We start from the raw sequence: 23,575 nt of genomic DNA on the forward strand, positions 1-23,575 counted from the left end.
GGACTGGACTTGGGAGCTGCCTAGACCAAGGCTTCCAGCCTGCTGTGCCACCAAGTGACTTGGGCAATGGTTTAACCTCTCCGTCTTCACCTCTCCAGCAACTGTAAACCGTGGTGTAGGGGTGGAGGGTGGGTTGGACTAGTGGGTCTGTAAGGTCCCTTGCAGCTTTGAAGCTCCATTATTGACCCTCAAAATGTTTAGCCTGGGACCTCTTTCCTCCCATCCCTGGGGCTAGATCGGATGTCTTAGGCCTTCTAAGTCGATCAGTTACTCATTCATCAAACACTAATGAAGCCAGAGGTGGTGACATGTGCCTGTAGTCCCAGCTACTTGGGAGGCTGAAGTGGGAAAATTTCTTGAGCCCAGGAGTTTGAGTCTAGCCTGGGCAATAGAGTGAGGACCCTGTCTCTAAAAAAAAAAAAAAAAGAAAGAAAATTATGGATTATCTATGAGATGGAACCTATGACTTTCTTCTAACTAATGGAAGACGGCAAAGATGAAGGGAGCTCACTCCTTGCTTAGATTACTTTATATAAAGCTTCCTCTTAGCAGACTGGAGAGAGAGGCTCCCTGTGGCTTTGTGAACTAAGCAGCCATTGAGGAAGCCACATGGGGAGATTGCAGCTGACAGCCAGTGGGGTCCACGGTCCAACATCCTCAAGGAACTGAATTCTGCCAACACCTGCATGAGCTTGGCTGTGAGTTCTGCCCGGGTCAAGCCTCCACATAAGAACATAGCCCACCGCTATCCGGATTGCAGCCTTCTGAGATGCTGAAGTTTTGGACCTGGATAAGTCACGCCTGGACTTCTGATCCACAAAACTGATGAGATAATAATTGCGTGTTGTTTGTAGCAATTTGTTACATGACATTAGAAAACTAACTCAATCTATTAACACTTTAAGCCAGGCCCTAGGTCCTGGGGATACGTGACTGAATAAAAAAATCAGACTACTTCTGCCCTCATGAACTTGATTGCCTTGTGGAGGGAAACAATCGAAGAATCACACACATTCATATTCAATGGTAAACTGTGATTTTTTTTTTTTTACCTGCTATGAAAAAAGTCATACTCTTTGACACTCCCAAAGAGTGGAGTTAGGCAAAGCTAGCGCTGAAAAGTGGGGGAATTTGCCTAGTCTAGGGGTAGAAGAGGGATGAGTCTGAGAAAGTTTCCTGGAGAAAATAATGTTTGAGCTAAGATCTGAGTGACTAAGGGATAATTACTTAGGTAAAGATTTGGGTAAATAACAACCCTGGCCAGGCGTGGTAGCTCATACCTGTAATCCCAGCATTTTGGGAGGCCGAAGTGGGAGGATCACTTGAGCCCAGGAGTTTGAGACCAGCCTGGACAACATGGCGAAACCGTCTCCACCAAAAAATTCAAAAATTAGCTGGGTGCAGTCGTGCATGCCTATAGTCCCAGCTACTCGGGAGGCTGAGGTGGGAGAATCACTTGAGCCCAGGAGGTGCAAGTTGTAGCAAGCCGAGATCGTACCACTGCACTCCAGCCTGGGTAATGGAGCAAGACCCTGTCTCAAAAAATAATAACAACAATAATAATAACTCTCACAGCTAGTATTTACTAAACACTCAGGACCTTCTCTGAGTGTTTCACTTATAGTAGCTCCTTGAGGACATAGAATACTAATCGGAGGTTCTTATCCCATTGTCTTCTCCCCATTTACAGATAGGGAAGGAGGCATCTCTTAGTTAAGTAACTTGCCCCAAATCTCAGCATCAGTAAGCAGTGAGGGGAAGAGATTCCCACCCAGGCCTCTGAATTCAGAGCCTGCGGGGTTCTTTTTTTATTTTTGTTTTTGTTTTTTTTGAGACGGAGTCTTGCTCTATCACCCAGGCTGGAGTGCAATGGCGCAATCTTGGCTCCTGCAACCTCCACCTTGTGGGTTCAAGTGATTCTCCTACCTCAGCCTCCTGAGTAGCTGGGACTACAAGCGCCCACCACTACGCCTGGCTAAGAGCCTGCGTCCTTGGCCTCTGCCTGGCCTCCCAGGCCCAGGGACGGCAGGTGTGAGGCTCCCTGGGAGAAGGGAGTGGAGCACAGTTGAGGAGCTGCACGAAGGCTGCTGGGGCAGAAGTCAGGCCAGAGGAGGGGCACGCAGGGAGATGGGGAGCCCCCAGCAGGAGTCAGGCCTCAGAGCCCACACGCACGACCTCATCAGCCTCCCCACGCACACAGCAAAATAGGGATTCCACCTTCAGAACAGGGATTTCTTCCCCAAAATGTATTTCCTGGCTGGGCGCTGTGGCTCATGCCTGTAATCGCAGCACTCTGGGAGGCCAAGGCAAGTGAACCACTTGAGGTCAGGAGTTGGAGACCAGCCAGAGCAACATGGCAAAACCCCATCTCAGAAAACATTAGCCAGGTGTGGTGGCAGGCACCTGTATTCCCAGCTGTTCAGAAGCTGAGGCACAAGATGCGCTTGAACCCGGTAGAAGGAGGTTGCAGTGAACCAAGATCGTGCCACTGCACCCCAGTCTGGGTGACAGAGCGAGACTCTGTCTCAAAAAAAAAAAAAGTATTTCCTGATTCTTGTCACGCCTGACCTTGATGCATCAGACTGGCTGCTGAAATACCGAGGGCGGTGACCCTGCAGCCCCCGTGTGGATTTGTCTGCCCTTGCTGTGATGCCAGAAACTGCAAGGGGTGGTGGTGGGTGGTAGGAGTGGGGGTTCCCCCATGCCCAGGCCCTGCACCTGGGAAGCCTTTCGAGGCCATCATATGAGCTGCCTGAGGCAGACGGAGGAGATAGTGCCAAGCAGGCCCAAGAGATTCCCTGCTGGCCCTGGTACTGCTCCCTTGCGGATGCTCCTGGTTGGTTCACCACCTCATTGTGGAACGAGGAGCTGAGCAGCCCAGCCACTGAGCAGAATTTCCCTCCAAGCACGGCCCCTTCTACCCTGCAATGCCTTCTTCCTCTGCACCCTAGGTCCCCCACTTCCAAGTCGTTCCTTTCCAGAACGTGTGTATTCTTCTCTTCATCTTGCTAAGGAAAGTTCTGGCTCTTGGTGCTCTGGCTTGGCACCTTCTAAGCTCTGTAGTCCAGGTACCTCTGCTCCGCCACCAAAAAAAAGCGTTCTCAGCCAGGCGTGGTGGCTCACGCCTGTAATTCCAGCACTTTTGGAGCCCGAGCCCGGAGGATCACTTGAGCTCAGGAGCTCAAAACTAGCCTGGTCAACATGGTGAAACCTTGTCTTTACCGAAAATACAAAAATTCGCCAGTGTGATGGTGTGCACCGTAATCCCAGCTACTTGGGAGGCTGAGACAGGAGAATCGCTTGAACCTGGGAGGTGGAGGTTGCAGTGAGAAGAGATCATGCCACTGCACTCCAGCCTGGGTGACAGAGTGAGACTCTGTCTCAAAAAAACAAAACAAAAAACAAACAAAAAAACCCACTCAGGCTTGGCCATTTCTCTGGGGTCTTCACTTCCTTATGAAGCCTCCTGCAAAACTGGTATGAAGTAAAATTTGTTTGCTTTTTTCCTATTAATGTCTTGTCAGTTTAAGGCCCAGCCAGGGACACTAAGAGAATTGAGGAAGTTTCGCTGCCCCTCCAGCAATGGTGACAGCAGGTGGGTGGAGGCCGCAGAGGGCTTCTGTGCCATGACTCACCCTCTGCTCATGGAAGCAGCTAGAAAGTGAAGGTGAATCCCAAAGCACAACACTCCTTCAGGCAAAGGGAACAGAGAGGGAACAGATCTTCTCCGATCAGCACAACCCCCTCTACTACGGACAGGTCTGCTCTCCCCCAGACAGTCGTCTTCTAAGCCACCACCTCTGAATCACCTTCCCAGGTGGGAAATGAACAAAGATAAATGCAAAGCCACCGTTCCAGCCCCAGTCTAGACCTAGCAAGACCTCCTTACCCCTCTCAAAAGGGGCACGATGGCTACTCAACTTTTTCTGCACAAATTTGCCATCGTGAAATATGTTTGGAAAGGACTTTAGCAGCTTTTAACATTGCTGAACTTGGAAAAAAATTGCATCAAGAAGCAATTCACTCAAGGCTCTTCTGGGGCCTCTTAAATTCTTGCCAGAGGATGCAGGTGGCAGGGGTGACAGAGGGTAACGGCGGTCTCGGGGGATGGGAGGGCTTCACAACTGTGTCTGTGGAAGAAGTCTTTTCCAAATTGGCTTATTCAAAAAGCATGCTTGGCAGTGACCAAAAACGACACAGCAGGCACGGTGGATTTCTTTCACAAGAAGAGAGCCTAGGAATTAACAGAGTTTTCTAACTGGAAGGCTTTTGTGGTTACTGTATTTTCCCACATGTAATTATAAGCTGGAACAAAGGCTGGAAAACTTGGAGGATCCTGACCACGAAGGGCCCACCATCCAGCCACCTGCTTCGGTGTGTACTGAGTTTAAAAGACCTCTAAGATGCAGACCGATTTGCTCTCCACCTCACAGTTCTACTTCCAGAAGAGGCGAGAAGTTGGGGAGACCCAAAATGAATGATGGCAGAACTGGATTGGTTTATAATCCCTCCCCACAGACAGACAGACAGACAAAACCACTTGGAAAACTCAAAACAGATGCTTGCTTGTAAAGTTTATTGACAACTGTTTGGTCCCAACACACAAAACAGCACTTGAACCACAACAAAAGTGTTCAAACAAAGTAGACAATTAAGAAAACATCTCTTTCCCCCAAACCCGATCCAAAACAAACAGTGCAAGATGGGAAAGGGGGTTTTGGTGATAACTTTTGTCATTTTTTTTAAACAGATAAATTTAATCCGATACATCTTTCCACCCAGAAATAAAGAATTACATTGTCTTAATGCTCAAACATCATTTTACCACATCATTTAATTAAGCCTCTGGATAAAAAAATAGATAGCAATTGGACTGGCCATTGTGGAGTACATTATGAACACAACGTGCTTCCGACGTCTTCTCTCTCATTTTCAGACAGCGATTGTTAAGAGTCACACACACGTCCCAGACTAAGCAGCAACGCCAGTGAATGGTACTCAGACACACTCACGGGACGGCACAGAACTTGATTCTTCTTTGTCTGTTGCCCAAAGAACCTGTTCTTTGAGTCTGTTCCAGGTGACTTGTAATGATACCTCTCATGGTTTTAAAGTCCACCATTCTTTACATGCTAGCACAACTGAAGTCCAAGCGTGCAAACTCGCCTTATGAAATCTTAGAATAAGGCAACTGATGTTCTCAACACCAACTATTACATTGTTTAAAAGCTCCTTTAAAAGAATTGCACATTTGCATTTCACTTCCTGTAACACTATGTCTGTAGAGGAAATGCCTTCAGGAAGATTCGGAGAGTGCCATAATACTTAGAGGGTTTTTCCATGGTGTTCTGTCTTGACTGGGGCCATGTGTTGAGAACTGGGAATCACTGGCTTCATTTAAAAGATTTGGGGAACAAAAAATCTGACTTGTAAAAATCTCTCTACAGCCCTTATTTTGTGGCATTTTATCAAAATGCTGGCTATGAAATCAGAGTCCATTTTCTGGCTTTCTAGAAGTTACCAAATATAAACATTTCCCCAAAAGAAACCATCTAACTAGTGGAAGACCTTATGCCAACAGGTTCTTTCTGCTCCATGAATGAATCCGCCTTTTTTGCCCGACAAATACAATCCATTGTAAATGTCAGGTTTCTCTAGGGCGGGTGAGAGGCCACCCGTCAGCGGACACCTCAGGCACCTAGAGAGGAAGGCCGTTCCACACCAGACGCCACAAAAAACCCAGACATGCTTCCAACAGCGAGAAGTAACGAGAGTAAAATCAGACACGATTAAAAGATGCTGAGCTGACATACACACACGTAAAGCTTCCCAGCTACCGATACCAGCTTTAAAATTACAATAACAAGGTTAAGTGGATCAACCTTGGCCTTCTATGTGTAGGTAGAATTCCTGTCTCTTCCCAGTGGAAATCGTATTGATCCCGCTGCTGCTGAAGCACCTCCCCACTCAGCTCTGATTTGTAATTTATGCACTTGATGCATATTTTCAAAAATCAGACTCTTTCCAATGCTGCCTCTCGACACACAATAATGTGTGTTGTAATCCGAATGCTGACTTTAAATCCATGACATTGAGACCATCTCCTTTTCCTTAACCTAACCCGTATCAAACTGGAACACAGATGGGAAGCTTAAAACATCCTCAACTTTCTAGAAAGCTCCTAAATGGAACCCCAAAGTAGAAACGTTTAAAAAAATTTGTGATGAAGCCACATTTGTCAACTACAGACATAGTTTAAATAAAAAACAAGGCACACTTACAAGTCACATGGAAGCCAGGAGCCTTCACATTCCAACCTGAAAATGCACTCCCAACCCCTCGCCTACCCTTCTCCTTCAGTGTGTGAGCACACGGGCTTGCGGGACAGGCTTGGCTTCCAAGCCACGCCACGCACTGGGTGAATACTGTCGGAAACACCAGTAAGCAAAGGCTGAGAGACTGTATTATGCTACATGTAGGATGACACCACTGACGTGGCTCAATGGAAGCAAAACCGCTTCCTGCTAGTTGAGTTCTTAGTGCTTTCTTCTTTTGGAACACCATTATATTTCATAATAGTTAGGAAAGTTTGGTAAAATATATTAAGGATTCTTTAACAAATGCCACAAGTTCTTCAAATAATTGAAAAAAGAAAAAGGAAGAATAAAGAAAAGAAAGACTTTCAGCTCAAAGCTGTGTTCAATGTAAAAGAAAAACATGATGGAATACAGGTAAGATGAAGTAAATGGCTTCGGGGGCTTTTCATGACACAGAAAAGGATGTATTTTTGAAACCCACTTTTGTGTGCAGAATCAGACAGTGTTTTCCCATTCTAATTCTATACCGGAAACGGGAGTTAAAGCTTGGTTATGGGTGCTAAGGAAAAGTTGGCTGCCAATTTGACTCTATTTTTGGGTTGCTTTTTGGCCGGGCTTTCCGCAGGGTCCTTGATGAGCTGTGACTCGGAGGTTTCCGAGGAGGGGCAGGGAGGCAAGGGGACAGCTGCTGAGATGCAGGACGAGCTGGAGTCGGAGGTCAGAGTTTTGCTCTTTCCTGGTATTGGAATCTCCATTTTTCCTTCTTGGTTTAAAATCATCATTTCTGTGAATACAGAAAAGCAAACAGATTCAGTTCCAGGATCTGTAAGAAGTACGGGTTTTCTCTTTCTTGCTGGTATTTGCTCAAAAGATAATAATGATAAAAAGCCTCGAAATGCTACATCTATGCCACAGTTCACATATGAGTTGTGTGGCCAGTGTACTTGGCACAGAAGTCAAGTATCTATAAACTGCATCCCACCTCTCCCACTGGATTACCAAGTTGCAAAGATCTCTATTTGGAGCTATAAATTATTGAGCAAAGGGTAACACTTTTTTTTTTTTTTTTCATTTTGGATTCTCTGTCCATTCACTCTCCCTGCCAGATATTAAGGACCTATAAGCTAACCACGACTTAGAGACTTCCTGAGGCAGGAGGCGGGGGGTGGGGTCGGAGCGTCTCAGTGTCAGGGAGCTCCAAGCCCGTTCCATTTAGAGAGGACCTATGCTCCCCATGGGTCTATTACTGGGGATAAAAAAGGACTGCGCCAAGTCACAATTACCCTCAGAGCCCAAGAACTTGAGCACAGCCGGCTCTCCCGCAGCGCTACTAGACTGCCATTTCTGTGGCTGAGCCACAGGTAAGCCACATGCGCGACACACAGGGCCGTGCTGCTTGAAACAGATGCATCACGATGCCTTAGGCTCCCACTGCATAGGGTACAGGGCTCCAGATCCCAAAGGCCCATGGAAGGTGAGAGTGGCAGAGGGGACGGCAGAGCCAGCTCCCTGCCCAGGCTGACCCTCAAGAGGAGAGGGACTGACAAAACTGCCCACACTGTTTTAATTACTTTCCTCTCTCATCCTGTGCATGCAGCCGAACTTGCCCAGAATAAAGGCACAAAGGCCACAATCCCACAAACGAGCTAACGTCAATCTGCCACCAACCCTAGCGAGGCACTGCACAGGAGCATGGCGTGCGTCTAGGCCTGCCTGCACAGGCTGGTTCAACCCGCAGGCAGTTACTTCCCCATCTCCTATTTTTCAAGTCAACAGCCTCAATTCTTTTCCTGGGCAACAGTGCTGAACACTGCTGAGGACTACAGTGTGGAACCCATGCCGAGATGGTAAAAGCCAAGCCAGGAGTCCGCTGGTGACCTGGTGACCTGGAAAGCAGCATCAGCAGTGGGGAGGAGCTGGGTTCCAACAGATGAAGAGCAGGGAAGGACCTGTACGGGGCAGATGTGCTGTCCTCTCCAGAGGCCAGGCGACACCACAAGACAAGAGGGCTTGGGTTCCAATCCCAGCTCTGCCCCTGCTAGCCCAGCAGCCCAGGGCCACTGCCTCTCTAGTGACAGCACCAGCTGTGCCTTCGTCACGCAGCCTGTGGAATAAAGCGGCCGCCCCACACCTGGAGCTATGGTGAGAGTTAAATGTGATGATGGTGTCTATCAGCCCTGAGCACAGGGTCGGCACCAATGCCTGCACTAGGCTGGGACTCAGCGTGCTCAGCTTCCTGTCTGCTCTCAGATCACTGGACAGAGTCCAGGGGCTCCAGCCACATACACCTCCCTCCATTCACCCCTTTATAAAGCTCTTGGGCCCTTTGGACCCCCACCACAGGTGACGTGTACATCTGGTGACAGGTATGCCTGAGAACAGCTGAACCTTCACAAAGTCTGGGAAAGCGAAGCCCAACAGGCCCCCCGACCCACCCCTGTGGACTCGTCCACAGCCCCAAGCCACCAGCCCTCCAGAGGTGCCAAATCGCCCTTGCCTGACGCTCCCCAGGCAACCCGGGGCTGTGCATCCAATTCTGCAGGAGCCCAGGTGGGGAAAGTAGGTTGAGTAATCAGCACAGTGTTTTCCACCTGGAAAGGGGTAGTCCCTTCCCACCTCTGTCATTTACTGTATCAGCATCTCATCGTGGTTTGTTTTAAACCCCAAAAGAAAACCCCCACGACAACACGGAGTCACCCACCGGAAGGCTCTTGAGGGTGCTCCTCAAACTGAATGAGATCAGCAGATTGGAGGATGACGGGGTCTGGTCTCAGCTGAGGGGACGGCAGGCACGAGGGGACGGGTGCACACAGGAGGTCGACGGGGGAGTCGTCGGTCAGGCGGAGAAGCTCCTGTTCCGTGTGACTGGACCCTGGACAAAGAAGGCGGGTTGGGGCGCTACAGGACCTCCATGCCCACCCCCAGCACACACCCTGGGCTCACACCTGAAGTTTTCCTTCTACGCCTTAAAGATTAAGAGAGTCAAGAAGTATTTAAGGTATTAAAAAAACAAACAAGCCAACCCAAAACCCACTAACAGGAAGATCCTGGTAATGGAATGCCTTAATAAGCTAGTTCTCCTGAAGATCCGTGTTCTCAGGAACACCGGCCCCTAAAAGGCCCAACCAGATAAAAGGGTCCTGCAGTCAGTTTCCAAAGAGAGGGGACAGCCTGAGACGGAGTGTACATGGTTATCAGCAAGCGGAAGCCCAGAATCCGAAGCCCTGGGCCCGGTTCCGCGGCTTCCTAGCTGCCGACTCTGGGTGAGCTGTGGAATACGTGACTGCCCGAGACCCGCGCGCCTCCGCTGCAGAACGGAGGTCAGCACTGCTGACGGCCGTGGGGCAGCTTCGGCAGCTGATTCCCAGGAGGGCACCTCATAAAACGTCAAAGGCCATGTAACTCAGTTATCCTAAGGGCACAGGGGACGGTAACGTGCTATCTATCTTACCACATCTTTTGAAGACAAAATTCTCACCTATAATGACGAATTCAAAACTCCTTCAGAAAAGTCAGAACTGCTGTAACATTCACGAGAACTGGCCTCTATCTACTACAGAGGTGGATCTACCTGAAATCTATGTGACTCGGTGTAATTTTGGGTAATATTAATGCATTAGCGTATCAAGTCCTGCCTCGGGCTGTCCTGTGACAAACACACCTTGACCAGTCTTGAGTCAGGCGCCCTGAGCCCACTTCTGGATCAGGCCTTGACCTCGGCCTTCCATCTGGATTGGGCCTTGACCTTAGCCTTCCGTGTCTGTTGCTGAACTTGCCAGGTCCAGTCTTAGCTGGAGTCATTTCAGTGAGAATCCCGTCACCCTTGAGACCTCATCACCCTTCATAGCTGATGTCTGGATCCTTGGTCGGCCTGCCTGCCCATAGCAGGAATCCTCTTCATAATTTCCCACCCCGAGCCCTCACTCTGCTCCCAGGCTATGTATTGGGAGTTGGCTCTCTCCCTGCTGTTGCAAGTGTCACGAATTTCCATTATAACAAGTGTCAGAATAATTTTTTTCTTCAACACCTGAATTGGGGTAAGATGATCGTTATTGGGTTGCCAACATCTTTCAGGGACTTTAACCCGTTGGCCAAACAATGCTAACAAATAAAGGTCAATTTTTCCCTCTGCTACTAACTAAATACCAAAACTGCTTTGAAAACTATGTGGCTATTTAACTTCAGCAGATGGGATGACTTGCTGGAGTCCTTTCCCTCACTCTGCCTGACCCCAAGCCATTTCTCCTAGAATTTCACAAGCTCTTATGTCTCTGCTTGTCCTCTCTTACCACTGCCATCAGCTTCAAGCTTGAGTTCCGAGGCTGTGTGTGGTTCAGGCACCTCCAGGATGCGCTCGCCCTCCGAGGGCTGGTTTTCAAGATTGGCAGGGGAGAGACCGAGTGAACTCAAACGACCTGGAGGACAAACAGCACCCGTCAGAGAGAAATGTCAGTGAGAGAACCGTGATTTTTTACGGGGGGAGGGAATGGGTGCTTACTTACTTTTCATGTCATTTTTTAACACTACAATTCTCTTATGACCATGTCCTTTTATCCAGACCACCTGCACACAAGACATACTACTGGTTAAGCAGTGGAAAAGGAGGGGACAGAAGCCCTAACATTCAGGAAGAGTGTGACCTACGGTGCCTGCCTTTGGCTAGAATTTAGGAGCTGAGTTACTGCCAAGAAGCATGTTTCTCTCCTCTCTCCTTAGCTTTTAAAGCAACAGAAGCAGCTGACAGAAACATGCCCCTATAAAAAGCAGAGTAGTTGAAAAATCATGAGACACAGTTTCAGAAATATTCTTTATAATTCTTAAAAAGACTGTCTTCCAAACACTAGTTCTGGCATATAAATTAAGGTCGTTCTCCCATGAGAGTTCTTGCCATTTTTTTTTGCAGAAACACCACCTAAAAGAATTAAGAGCGATCTCTCAGACCCTTTAAACTAAGTTCATTATCAGAATCATAAAGTCCTCTCCCTGATGGTGCTGCTCTCCATCGCAGCCAAGCAGACTGGTAGTAGCGGAGCTGGGCTCCCAGGCCCCCCACATGTGCACCCCGTGGCCAGGTCACTGATCGCAGCTCCCAGGCGAGTTGTGCCTGGGTCCTTGCTACTTGCTCTATTCTACTATTTTCACTTGGCTCAATCCCTCCATCTAACACTGACCCAGACCTCTGCAGTGGCCAGGATCCTAGCCCAGTTCCCTCCTCCATGCCTGCTTCTCTCTGCTCTACCATGGACAGCGCCACTGGGTGCTTTTCAAATGCAAACCTGGGCTCCAGCTCTTTCCAACACAGTCCTCCCTCCTCACCTGGAGGAGCCATGCCCTCCCTAACCCAGCTCTCGGCTCCCTGTTAGGCTCTCCACACTCCATGCCACTTGTCACATCCCTGCATCTGCTCATGCCATCATCCCCTCTGCCCAGAATGCTCTCTCCCCTCCTTGTCACGTGGTTCCCTCAGGCACATCCTTGCAGGTTCCGTACCAGGCTCCCCAGGCTTGGGAAGTGGGCTCTGACACGGCCCTCCTCAATGTGCCCACTGAGTATGGGGCTCCTGGCCATCACTGCACTGACCACCCTGACTAGTTGCCTGCTTGGGGGTCCTGACTCTCCCATTACCCAACACCTTTCTGAGGTTAGAGCCTGAAACTTACTCACCTGGCATATAGGGATTTAATAAAGGTTTACAGAAAGAATCAAGGAGAAATGCTAAAATCATTTACTTTAGACCAACAGTATGTTTTGAAAGGATCAATTCAAAATGCCTGCCGTTCCGTTATTCTGGCAGCATTTTATTTTTCTGTTCAGGAGAGTTAGCCTGTGGCTCAGCTCTTCAGAAGATGCTCTCCCAGAAGCTGAGAAAAGTGCCCACCTGTGGAATTGCTCCCAAGAGCTCCTCCACGCTGTTGTGGCCGTAGGTCTTGGGCTGCAGAGTTTCTCCGACATACTTGGTATAGGCCATGGAAAACTCATGAAGGAAAATCTGTTGGTAGTGGTAAGTATGAAGTAAAGAGCGCACGTTCTTTGCAAACAAATACAGACTTGTGAGCTTCACACATTCTTCCATCTTATCATTAGTGAAAACCTGGGTAAAAAGAAAAAGCAGCATTAGAAATGTCAGTGACTGGCCCTGGCCCCTGAAAGTGAGGGCCTCCCACTGAGGGAAAAGGCCCAGAGGTGAAGACGAAGAAGAAGGCAACAAAGAAGATGAAGATGAAGATGAAGAAGGAGACGACAAAGATGAAGAAGACAACGAAGACGAAGACAAACACGACAAAGACAAAAAAGACGAAGATAAAAAAGACAAAGATGAAGACAACACAGACGACAAAGATGAAGACAAAGACCAAGAAGACAAAGACGAAGACAAAGAAAACGAAGATGACGAATTAGACACAGATGAACAAGATGAAGAGACACCAAAGATGAAGAAGAAAGGAGGAGGAGGAAGGAGAAAGGAAGGAAGGAGGGAGGGAGGGAAGGAGAGAGGAAAAAAGGAAGTGGGGAAGGAAAAGGAGAAGCGTCAAGGATTTCCTCCAAGAGAAGACTCTAGCCTCCAGCAAACTTCAGTTCTATTTGCAAGTCGAAGGCTGCAGTGGTCTGAAGAGAGTGTGTGAGTAGGGAAGAAATCAGGGGAGGCAAACCAGGGCGGCAAATCACTGTATACACAGTGGACACTGAGGCCATTAAACCACCTCTCAAACTAGTTTTCCAAGAAACACTGTGATGGAGGATGATGCTAGCATTATTTAAAAACACATAAAAAGTAACAAGAAATAAACACAAAACCCTTGTGTATGCAGGGTAAGGAAGCAGATTTCTTTACCACAAACCTTTTCAGAGTGTTTAACATGCTCTGGAGTCGCCAAGAGAAAGGATATTCCCAATCTTAGCTGGCCAGGGAAAGTCCTTTGTCCTGGAACATCCATTAACACCTGTCCAGAACTGGTGTTCTTAGGATAGATACTAACAGAGTTTAGAAAACGTTGGATGTATATCCTTTCATTATTTAATGATCAGTCCCACAGTTAGATGATGATGGCATAACATTCTTCTTTTAAATTGTTGGGGCTCATTTGTTAATATCTTATTTAGGATCATTTTCTCTTAAGGGACTATCTTATGATTTTGGTATTACACTTATTTTGGCTTCATAAAAATAAGTGGTAAGCTTTCCTTTTTTTTTCTTTTTCAGCAGCCTAGAACAGTATTTTTTTTTTCCTAGGAGATGGGTTCTTGCTATGTTGCCCAGGCTGGCCTCAAACTCCTGGGCTCAACTGATTCTCTAGTCTCAGCCTCCTTAGTAGCTGGGATTATAGATGTGTACCACCTTGCCTGGCCCAGAATGATTTTTTAAAAGGTGGATTTATCTGTTCTTTCAGGGTTGGTTAAAATTCCATTGTTATCTCACTTGGTCCTGATGCCTTTTTCAGTGGTAAATTTCAGGGATCTTTTATAGTCTCTTTTACGGTAACTGGTCTAATTTTTAACTTCTTGAGTGAGTTTTGGTAACTAATTTTTTTCCAGGATTTCATTTATTTACTCTAGGTTTTTATATCTGTTGCCCAAGAACTGCATGCAGTATTCTCTTAAGATTCTCCCAATCTTGGAGCACCATTCTTGAAATGCTGCCTGCGGACCGGCTGGGCAACCTTCCTTTCTGCCCTCGCCTCACTTAACTCTCGCTTCAAGTCACCACATAAACCATCTCACTCAGAAAGATAAACAGCAGCAAAATCCAACCTGGAACAGGACAAACACACCCTAGTGCCAGGATGAGGAGACCAGGCTTTCCCTGGCTTTTGCCACCCATTTAGGCAGGGCTGCTTCACTGCCCGAGGTCTCAGCGTGTTCATCTATGAAATGGTCTCTCAGGTCCCTTCCAGCTCCACACACTCTCATCTAGACCAGCAGGTAATCCGGAAACGCACAATCGATAGTTTGCAATGATATTTCTAAAGAGCCATTAACGTGCGTACCTCAACCAAGTAGGGCAGGCTCTTCAGCAGTTCAGTCAAGGTCATGAATCCATATTCACAGGGGTTGAGGGGAGTGTTGTGGGTACTTTCGTAATGTCTCTTGAGCTCCTCAACAGAAAGATGGGTGGTTCCTTCCCAAGACATCAACAACACCAGCAACTGGGCAGTGAGAGATCGTAGGGACTTTCGGTTGATCAGCTGAATCTGTCTGCCAGATTCTACGTCGGCAACCTGGGGAAAATGAGAATTCACACCTTCAGAACTCCAGAGAGACAACCTTGGTCACACCCAACTCGGCTCACTTCATTTTGCTTAAGGAGACCAACAGATGAAAAATCTCTGATTTTTTTTCTCCTACACTGAAATAAAGCAAGTGAGTTTGTTTTTAGCTTCTTTGGGACACCAGACCAACACAGAAGCAGAAACTGTCCTCCCCCTGCTGGTCCATAAGTGGAAACTCTCATCAAGGTAATAATGGGGGAGGAAATTGCATCATTCTCTTTATTTTTCATTCATTCTTTCCAAACCCCACTGTAAGAAGGAGACAGGCTGGCCAGCTGACGGCCAGTGGTCCAAGCTTGTGAAGTGTGGGTGGCTGTGCTCGAAGGTGGAGTAGGGGATGGGCAGGCTAAACTATAAGCAACATTCACATGGCTTCTGTGCAGATCCGACTTGCCCATGTGCATCCCCAGGGCAGGCTGGGGAGGTGAGAAAGGGTCTGCTTTCACTACAAGGTAAGCTGCATTTTTCCAGTCTGCTATCACTAACCACAAAGCTGGTATTTTCACCCAACTAGTACCTGTCCACTCCTCAATTATTTCAGATTCTCAAGGAGATAAGGGTTTAAGTGGCTAAATGCATTGACAGGGAAACCTCACAAAACAAGAGATTGTCATGTGGGGACCAAACACCATGTGAAGAAACACACACATGGTGACTGAGCCAGGCCTTGGGTGGCGGGGGTTAGTCGGTGGACTGAGCCTTTCCTGGCAAAAAAACAGGCAGAGCTTTGGCACACGTGCGGCTCCGGCACTGCTCTCACAAACCAGTGCTCATCCGGACAGCCTGTTTGCCCCCTTTATCTGGTTTTCCTGCCAGGGCCAAAGGTCTCAGCAGGGCTAAGTCATCGTAAGTTGGCACTCTTTGGACCGTGGATTCTGAGAGGCAGAGAGAGGTGGGTGGCATTGAGGAGCCATTCCAAGGTCAGGACACCTTTATCTGGTTCTGCCATGTGCCCAGAGCTAAGGCAGGAGGGAGGCTGGCAGGCTCCCACCCCACTTACCATGGTTATGGGACCGTATAGATTTCCTGCTCAGAAGCGAGTTTCATCAATCAACCGACACCATTCCAGGGGATCCCAGTCATCGTAGCTACCCAGACCCCCACCACCATTACAGCCGCTTAAGAAAGAAACCAAACCAGAGTTTGGTTTCTGGTTTGACTTGGATCTCCTCTGGTACGACTTGGATCCATCCCTTGATTCTCAATCCCAGCTATGCATTAGAATCCCCTGGCGAGCTTTTAAAAACACCAATGCTCACAGTGCACTTGGACTAATTCTATAAGAATCTCAGAAGTAGGGTTGGAGAAGCTCCCAAGAGATCCAGTAGGCAGCCATGGAGGCACCACGGAGCCTCTTTCAGCTCTCTCCATCCTTGTTGCTCACACCCCAGCTGCCCGCCCATCACATTCACCCAGCAAAGCCCTAGGTCACAGCATAGGGTCTTTCTATCCACCTGAGCCCACCCCTTTCATCATCCTGGGCAACTGAACACCAAGGGACCTGTCCCACACCACAGCCTTATAGCCTTTCAATGCCTTGCCTGTCATCTCCAACGACATCCTCTTCTGTTCAATTTCACTGCAGACACCCGTCTCTAGGGTCACAATGCGAACCTGTCATTACCCCATCCAACATAAATCACTCAAACCTCCTGACCATCCCACTTGTAAAATCAAGTCGGGAGCTGCTGTTGGGGTGGGAGTGCAGAGACTCTACCCGCTCAACTCCTCCCCTTCTCAAACCTCAGCAGCAACACTGCCTCCTATCTGCTCACAATTCGCCAGCCCCCTCCCTTGCTTCACCCTCCTCTTTTGTCATCCTGCCACTGACATTCTTGTCAATGTTTAAATTCCCTCACCCCATGCCTTTTCCTGGTGCCCATCGGTAAACTCCCACCTTGAATCCGACCACCTGCTTTCCCTGAGCCGACACCTGCACAGCCACACCCCAACTGCTGCTCTCTGAGAGTCTACGGTGCCAGTGTGCAGGGAGCTCTCGATACCCCTGCAGCCCACATGACATCCAGATCAAGCCATTCTCTACTCACCACGACAACTGCGGACCTTCTCCCCACTTCTAAGCCCTGAGCCTGCCTCTCCTCTCTCTAAGCACAGATCAGTCCCTCTCTCTGGTGGAAAATCACTCTTGGAAGAGGACTCCCTTCTATTCCTGATGACAAACATCAGACCTGCCCATGCCTGCCCCCAGCCTATTGCCCTGTATGCTTCCTTCTTCCTCTGTGTGCTAGTTTCCCAGTCTCCCACACCTCAAGGCCCTCCCGTCTTAGCCCCTCTCACCCTTGTATGTTCATCTTCTCTCTCTAGACAGAGCCACATCAATGGCTTTCAGACTTGCTCAAGTTTTTCCAGGTAGGAAAACCAACAGCCCAAATCCTCCCTTGCTCCCTCAGCCCCACAGCCTCTAGCTGCTGCCCCAGCCCTCCATCTTCACAAGCAGACAAACCAGGTTGCTGTCCAGATGACCTGGGCCATTTTCTCACCTCTCCTCACTCCTCACCCTACTCCCAGGTGGGTTCTGTCTGCACAATCCACGCTGCCACTGACCTGGCCGGCGGCAACAACTCTCCCCACTGAGTTAAACCTGGAGGTCAGGCAGTCCCTCTCTGACCTGCCTTCCTATGATGCTGCTGGCCATTCCTCTGTCTTGGCTCAGGGATGTTCCGCTCTCCTGGTGTGCTTCCTGCTCTCTCACCTCCTCCTCTAACCAACCAGTACCTAAGGAGAGCTCTGAGCCGTCCTACCTCTGCCAAGGTAAGAACTTCTTCTTCCCTGCAGTCCAATACATTCAGAAACATAGTGGGGGCCGGGTGCGGTGGCTCATGCCTGTAATCCCAGCACTCTGGGAGGCTGAGGCGGGCGGATTATCTGAGGCCAGGAGTTCGAGACCAGCCTGGTCAACGTGGTGAAACACTGTCTCTACTAAAAATATAAAAACTAGTCGGGCATGGTGGCAGGCGCCTGTAATCCCAGCTACTCGGAAGGCTGAGGCAGGAGAATCGCTTGAACCTGGGAGGTGGAGGTTGCAGTGAGCCAAGATTGCACTACTGCACTCCAGCCTGGGCCACAGAGCAAGACTCCATCTCCAAAAAACACCTCACAGTGGGGAGGAAAAGGAGAATGAACCCATTCTGGCTGTTTACGGAATTAAATGACACAGAAATGTGTGCAGCTAGTAATGGGCCTGTAACTGAGGGTGCCGTCCCTCATGCTTCCCTTTCCATTCCTTCCTCCTGGCAGTGACTTCTCCTGGTCCTGTGGGGGAGGGGGCTGAAAACTGGCAGCTGCTCTGCCTAGGATGGGGAGGGTCAGTGCAGTCCAGGGCAGGAAACAGGACAAGTTGCCCTTTCTACTACAGCTCTGCCAGCGACAAAGGCCACTCTGCACCCGTGCTGGCTCCTAAGCCTAGTCCTAAGTGGGTGAGAATGTGGAGGGAGAAGACACTGTGTGATTACAGCTCCCGAGAACGTCACAGACAAAGCTCTCACTGGAAGGAGTTGAGCTCAGGCCAACAGCGCTGAGTTGGCTCCACCTGATGACCGAACCCTGGGGTGAAGAGTGACCTCATCAGTTCACAAAGGCGTAGCTTTGGCAAGGCCATTCAGAAACACACAAGAGGAAGACCAAAACTAAACTTCCAAACTAAGGCTTCTCCTATTACCTAAGAAGCACTAATGACACAAAACAAGTTGTAAGGCTGTGACAGTTAAGTAGTTCAAGGTGTAAATACAGAAACACTACAGCACATGCAAACTTCCTAATGAGAATTAGGCCACTATAAGCTTTATCCCATGACGGGGGAGGGGGAGAAAAAAAAAACAACAACATTTACCTTGACGACATGGCAGAGTTTCTGAGTTAAAGCCGAAATGGAACTGACATCATAGTCTTGGAGACGAAATGTATAACCAAAAGTTTTAGCATATTCTGTAAGGAGATCTGTCATCATAAGGCAGTTATCTTTTTGGGACCGAAGGAGTTTAACAAACTGGGCAGCTAGAGCTTTGAACCGCTCTACCTCTGTCAGAGTAAGGATCTTTTCTTCTCCACATTCCAATACCTTCGAAAACACATGGCGGGAGGAAAGGGAGAATAAACAAATCATAGTTGTTTACAGAATAGCAAAAAAATGTGTGCAACTAGTAATGAAAAAACAAGTCAGCATTACTGAACGGGTATAGAGTTTCAGTTCTGTGAGATGAAAAAGTTCAGAAGATTGCTTGCACAACAATGCGAATGTGCTGACCACTACTGGGCAATCAATAAACAAACAGTTACAGTGCTAACTTCTGTGTTATGTGTATTTTGCCACAATAAAACAATTTTTAACAAGCACTTTAGTAAAAAAATAAATAAATAAATAAAATCAACAGAAATTTGGTTTAACTTAGCAACAGCTTAACGGCTTAGCACTGATGTTACCTCATGTACTCAGCCTACCTTCAACATGAAAGATTTGAAAAGTATAAAACTAATGAACAAATATTCAGTGTAAGAAATCAGCCAGGTGTGGTGGCTCGCGCCTGTAATCCCAGCACTTTGGGAGGCTGAGGCGAGCGGATCAACTGAGGTCAGGAGCTCAAGACCAGCCTGGCCAACATGGTGAAACCCCGTCTCTACTAAAAATACAAAAATTAGCTGGACACGGTGGTGGGCACCTGTAATCCCAGCTACTTGGGAGGCTGAGCCAAGTGAATTGCTTGAACCCGCAGGTGGAGGTTATAGTGAGCTGAGATAGCACCACTGCACTACAGCCTGGGCAACAAGAGAGAAACTCCGTCTCAAAACAAAAAAACAAAAACAAACAAATCAACCTACTTAATCCTTTTTTCAATAATTACCCTAAGACAAGTTTGAATAATTCTTTATTGAAGGAAAAAGCCATATTTATCTAAAAATACTAATGAGTCAGTAATATGGCTTCTCTGATTGGAACAACTTAGATTTTCATCCTCTTTCATAACTCCCTACTTCCCAGGAAAATAGGTCTTGAATGTGAAAAAAAATTTCCAATATGTTGTTCAGAAAAATACTTCATAAAATTAGAATTTCTTCACTCACTTGTAAAGTATCAGGTATGGCTTCAAAAAGTTCAAGTAGTTTGGTAAACCCATAGTATGCAAGTTTGCACTGCCGGCCAAAGTGGTGATGGTAAGAGGGAATAAATTTATTAAAGGGCATCCGGAAATGGGGTTGGTGACGCAGCAAATCAACGACATCCTTGGAGAACTGTTTTGTCCTTTCTATTTCATCCTGAGTGCGTTCTTTAAAAAAACAAAAAACATAAAATCACAGTTTTTTGCTACCCATTTGTGTTCAACATCCATACTAGAGTAAATCCTTTTGGGAATTTATAAGCGATATCATCCTTGCATTCCAAACACACACAACCTAAAACACATACACTCTTCCCTCTTTGCAAGTGGTTCTCAAACATGTTCCAGGGCAGAATAGCAGGAAGTCATGATACTATACTATAAAATGCATATATATTCATCTTACAAGCTAAAACAATTTTCTAGCCCCTGCCCTGTATCTATCAGAATGACACACACCCAGGTCCCTGTGCTTAAGCAAGTACTCTAGAAATTACTCCTATGAAATCGCACTTCTGAATATCCCCACTTTTTTTTGTTTATTCATCTGATCTTCAGTTAACACTTGCTAGCAGAAAAGAGAATCAGGCTTCAAAAGTTGAACAAAAAGAGGAGCAAAAGCTTAAGCTGAGATTGTTTCTATTAATTTTTAAGTGAGAATTGGAAAAGTACTGGCATTACTAACTTTGGCCCTGGAATTCTATGATTTCATGGACATCAGTGTTCTGCAGGAGCATAGTTTAAGAACCAGATAACAGAAGGAGGATAATGACCATACAGTCACTCCTTGGTGTTCTCAAGGGATCAGTTCCAGGACCCTGCTTGGATACCAAAATCCGCCACCTACTCAAGTCCTGCGGTCCGCCCCGCGGAACCTGCAGACACGAAGAGTTGGCCCTCGGTATCCATGGGCTTTGCATCCCTCAATCACCGTACTTTCTCCCCGTAAGTGGACCTGTGCAGTTCTGATCTCAACTGTAACTATTAACATTTGAAAGGCAAAACAAAACATCCATTTGAGCTGTCTTCCCTTCTCAAGTGTGCAGAGTAAATAAAGTAGCTCAGAGTTCAACAGAAGAGTGAAGCAACAGGCACGGTGACAGGTTCTCAACCGGATGACTACGGTTCACATAGCCACAGCCGGGCTGCAAGAGGCATTTGAGCAAAGTGCTGATGATGTCTGTTTTTCCCCTTAGAGTCAATTCTAAAAAGCCAGCCTGCTTTTCTTCTTGAGAACAGCTTCACCTGCTTTGAAGAACACAGAATCCAAAGAGCAGCAGTTTTCACACTGTGCTTTCTGTGGAATCTTCAGGAAGCATGGAGAGGGAGGGAAAACCACATCTTCCATGCCACACTATTTTAAAGTAACAGGAGGTAGACAATATCCTTCTAGCAAATGTAAGTCACATACCTCTTTTGGGAATACAAATCACCATTTCATTATCTTGTTGGGACAAGCAGATGGTTGTGTCTGGAATCTCTGATACGATGTCAGTCAACTCACAAACACCATATTCAGTGACATCCCAGTCCTTTGAGAAACACCTAGGTTTTAACAACGGAAGCAGATACGGAATGAGTAGTATCATCGGTAAAAGTACTACACGTTTTCCAAAAGAATGCTTAATGGAAATATTAGATAACGATTTAGAATTTGGGAGATGATAAAGTGTCTTAAAATATTTGCTTTCACTTCTGTTCATCAACTCACCAGTGATAAGCCTGTGAGAATTCTCTCACAATGACCTGTTTGCTGGCCTGGGATTTCAGAAGTTTCAGTAAATCCTGAGTAAAGCGTTTCACCTGGGCCCTGTGGGTAAGGGTCAGCAGACGTTTGGAGCCCATTCCAAGAATCTGCAAAGCAAACGGTTTATTTATACACATAAGACCTCAGCAGACAGCGACTTCCTTGCTGCTGGCTCACCCTCTCTTGGTAATAGCCTCAAAGAATGACTCCTTTCGTGTAGAATGTGTGCAATTTGAAATACATCTGAATCAACAAAATGTAGTTGGTCAAAAGGAACCAACGTCCAACCTCCTGAAACTCTTACTGTTTTTGGCCTGGCGCACCCTCTCCCAAATAGTCGTTGAGTATAGAAATGAAAAGTGTAATCTTTTGAAAAGAAAAGTCGTGAGTACAGAAATGAAAACTGTATTGGTTGTCCAGATAAATTGGTCTGCAAGTTTTTCAAGCCATTTTTAGTGAGTGGGAAGCTGTTAAAACACTGTGAGTTAATGGACAAAGTCCTCATAGGATCCAGTGCTACACTCTAGCCCAGTACCTAGTCTCCAACTAGTTACATTAAGAAGAAAGGTTAAGCCCTTGACTCTCACACAGGCACCAACATACAAGTACGTGGCTATTCACGGCAGCTTCCTTGTAATCATGAACAATTCTGGAGAAAGCTGTGCTGGGATGAAGGTGTACAGAGCTTAGAGGGAAAATACTCCTCAGTCCTCCAAGGAGTTCCTCTAAAACTGGAAACTAGTAGCTTTCCGAAAAATTGAGAAGCCACCTTTGTGTGTTACTCCTTCCCTCTAAAGAAAGCTTTTAGAGGATGTTCTGCCCAGAACTGACTTCTTAGGAATTAACTATTACTGTTTCTTTGATGGAGGCAGCCAAGGCCATGGAGGAATATTCCTGCCTGTAAACAAGTAATCCTGTGACACGCCTTACCTGCAACACATGAGGCACTGCTTCTAATAACTCAATCAGCTTGGAGTATCCGTAGTCTGACACTCGGCACTGCTTTGCAAAATGATGGTGATAGGATGGGATGAAATGACTGATGGGTATGACACAAGATGGCTGGCTTTTCAGCAAGTCAATCACTTCTCTACTGAACTGGATCAGCTGGGGGTTACCTACAGGACTCTTCGAACGCAGAAGCCAAGGGTCTAGAGGAAAAACAACATGTATTAGACAGAAAGCACGGATTTCACCAGCTGAAAGGAGGGGAAATGGCCCTGCAGTCCTTGGCTTGAGTTCGATCATGGGGAAGCAGACGAAACCAAGTATAGTAGCTGCTTTACACCTCATTTTCTATATTCAGGTCTCACAGTCCAATAACTAGCTAACCTAACTTATTCAAGGGCTGTCAAATGCTATCCCACTAATCCTCAAAGTTCAGTGGCCAAAGTAAAGCAGAGTCTACTATAGTTTTATAGAAGTGAAAGTACACAAGAAGCTCCCAGTTTAGAAACTAGTTATATTTCCAAGATCCATCTGAAACTTGGTCATGTGGAACACACTTTCCCACAAAGTTACAAACGATCATCAAGTAAGTAGCCCAGAAGAGCAAAATTAATCCACAGTGGAGCTGAAAATGTTACCCAGAAAACCACAGAAAGTGACAATGTTGTAAAATTAGCATGACATAAAAGAGTGTAAGAAACAGGTTTTTGCACCATCTTGACTGCTTATACCTATTAAAAAATATAAGTAATCAGATAGAAACCTTTATAGAAAGGTGGAGAGGCTTGCTGGGCATGGTGGCTTACGCCTGTCATCCCAGCACTTTGGGAGGCCGAGGTGGGCAGATCACAAGGTCAGGAGATCGAGAGCATCCTGGCTAACACGATGAAAACCCATTTCTACTAAAAATACAAAAAATTAGCTGGGCGCGGTGGTGGGCACCTGTAGTCCCAGCTACTTAGGAGGCTGAGGAAGGAGAATGGCATGAACCCAGGAGGCGGAGCTTGCAGTGAGCCGAGATCATGCCACTGCACTCCAGCCTGGGCGAGAGAGCGAGGTTCCATCTCAAAAAAAATAAATAAATAAAATTTTTAAAAAGGTGGAGGCTTGTGGGCTCATGGCTTAGGAGTAAGGAGGAGCAGCATAAACTATGGCCCCTGAGGAGTCTAAGACAGAAGGAAA

At 47.1% G+C, this 23,575-nt stretch overlaps 1 protein-coding gene across 4 annotated transcripts in view; it reads right to left on the reverse strand.

Moving 5' to 3' along the window:
- Positions 1-4,559: 4,559 nt before the first annotated feature.
- The window catches only part of MARF1 (meiosis regulator and mRNA stability factor 1), a 47,105-nt gene continuing 28,089 nt past the window's right edge, over positions 4,560-23,575 (reverse strand). For all 4 annotated transcript variants that reach the window (XM_007986449.3, XM_007986438.3, XM_007986464.3 and 1 more), the window contains 11 exons: positions 22,376-22,596; positions 21,410-21,552; positions 21,110-21,243; positions 19,664-19,866; positions 18,435-18,662; positions 14,303-14,533; positions 12,196-12,408; positions 10,820-10,880; positions 10,607-10,732; positions 9,019-9,189; positions 4,560-7,101 (listed from right to left, as the gene is read on the reverse strand). In XM_007986449.3, coding sequence (XP_007984640.2) covers positions 6,857-7,101; positions 9,019-9,189; positions 10,607-10,732; positions 10,820-10,880; positions 12,196-12,408; positions 14,303-14,533; positions 18,435-18,662; positions 19,664-19,866; positions 21,110-21,243; positions 21,410-21,552; positions 22,376-22,596 — 1,976 coding nt within the window. In that variant the 3' untranslated portion in view covers positions 4,560-6,856. The remainder of the gene's footprint in view (positions 7,102-9,018; positions 9,190-10,606; positions 10,733-10,819; positions 10,881-12,195; positions 12,409-14,302; positions 14,534-18,434; positions 18,663-19,663; positions 19,867-21,109; positions 21,244-21,409; positions 21,553-22,375; positions 22,597-23,575) is intronic.

Source organism: Chlorocebus sabaeus, chromosome 5 (genome assembly GCF_047675955.1).
Source record: "Chlorocebus sabaeus isolate Y175 chromosome 5, mChlSab1.0.hap1, whole genome shotgun sequence".
NCBI lineage: Eukaryota > Metazoa > Chordata > Mammalia > Primates > Cercopithecidae > Chlorocebus > Chlorocebus sabaeus.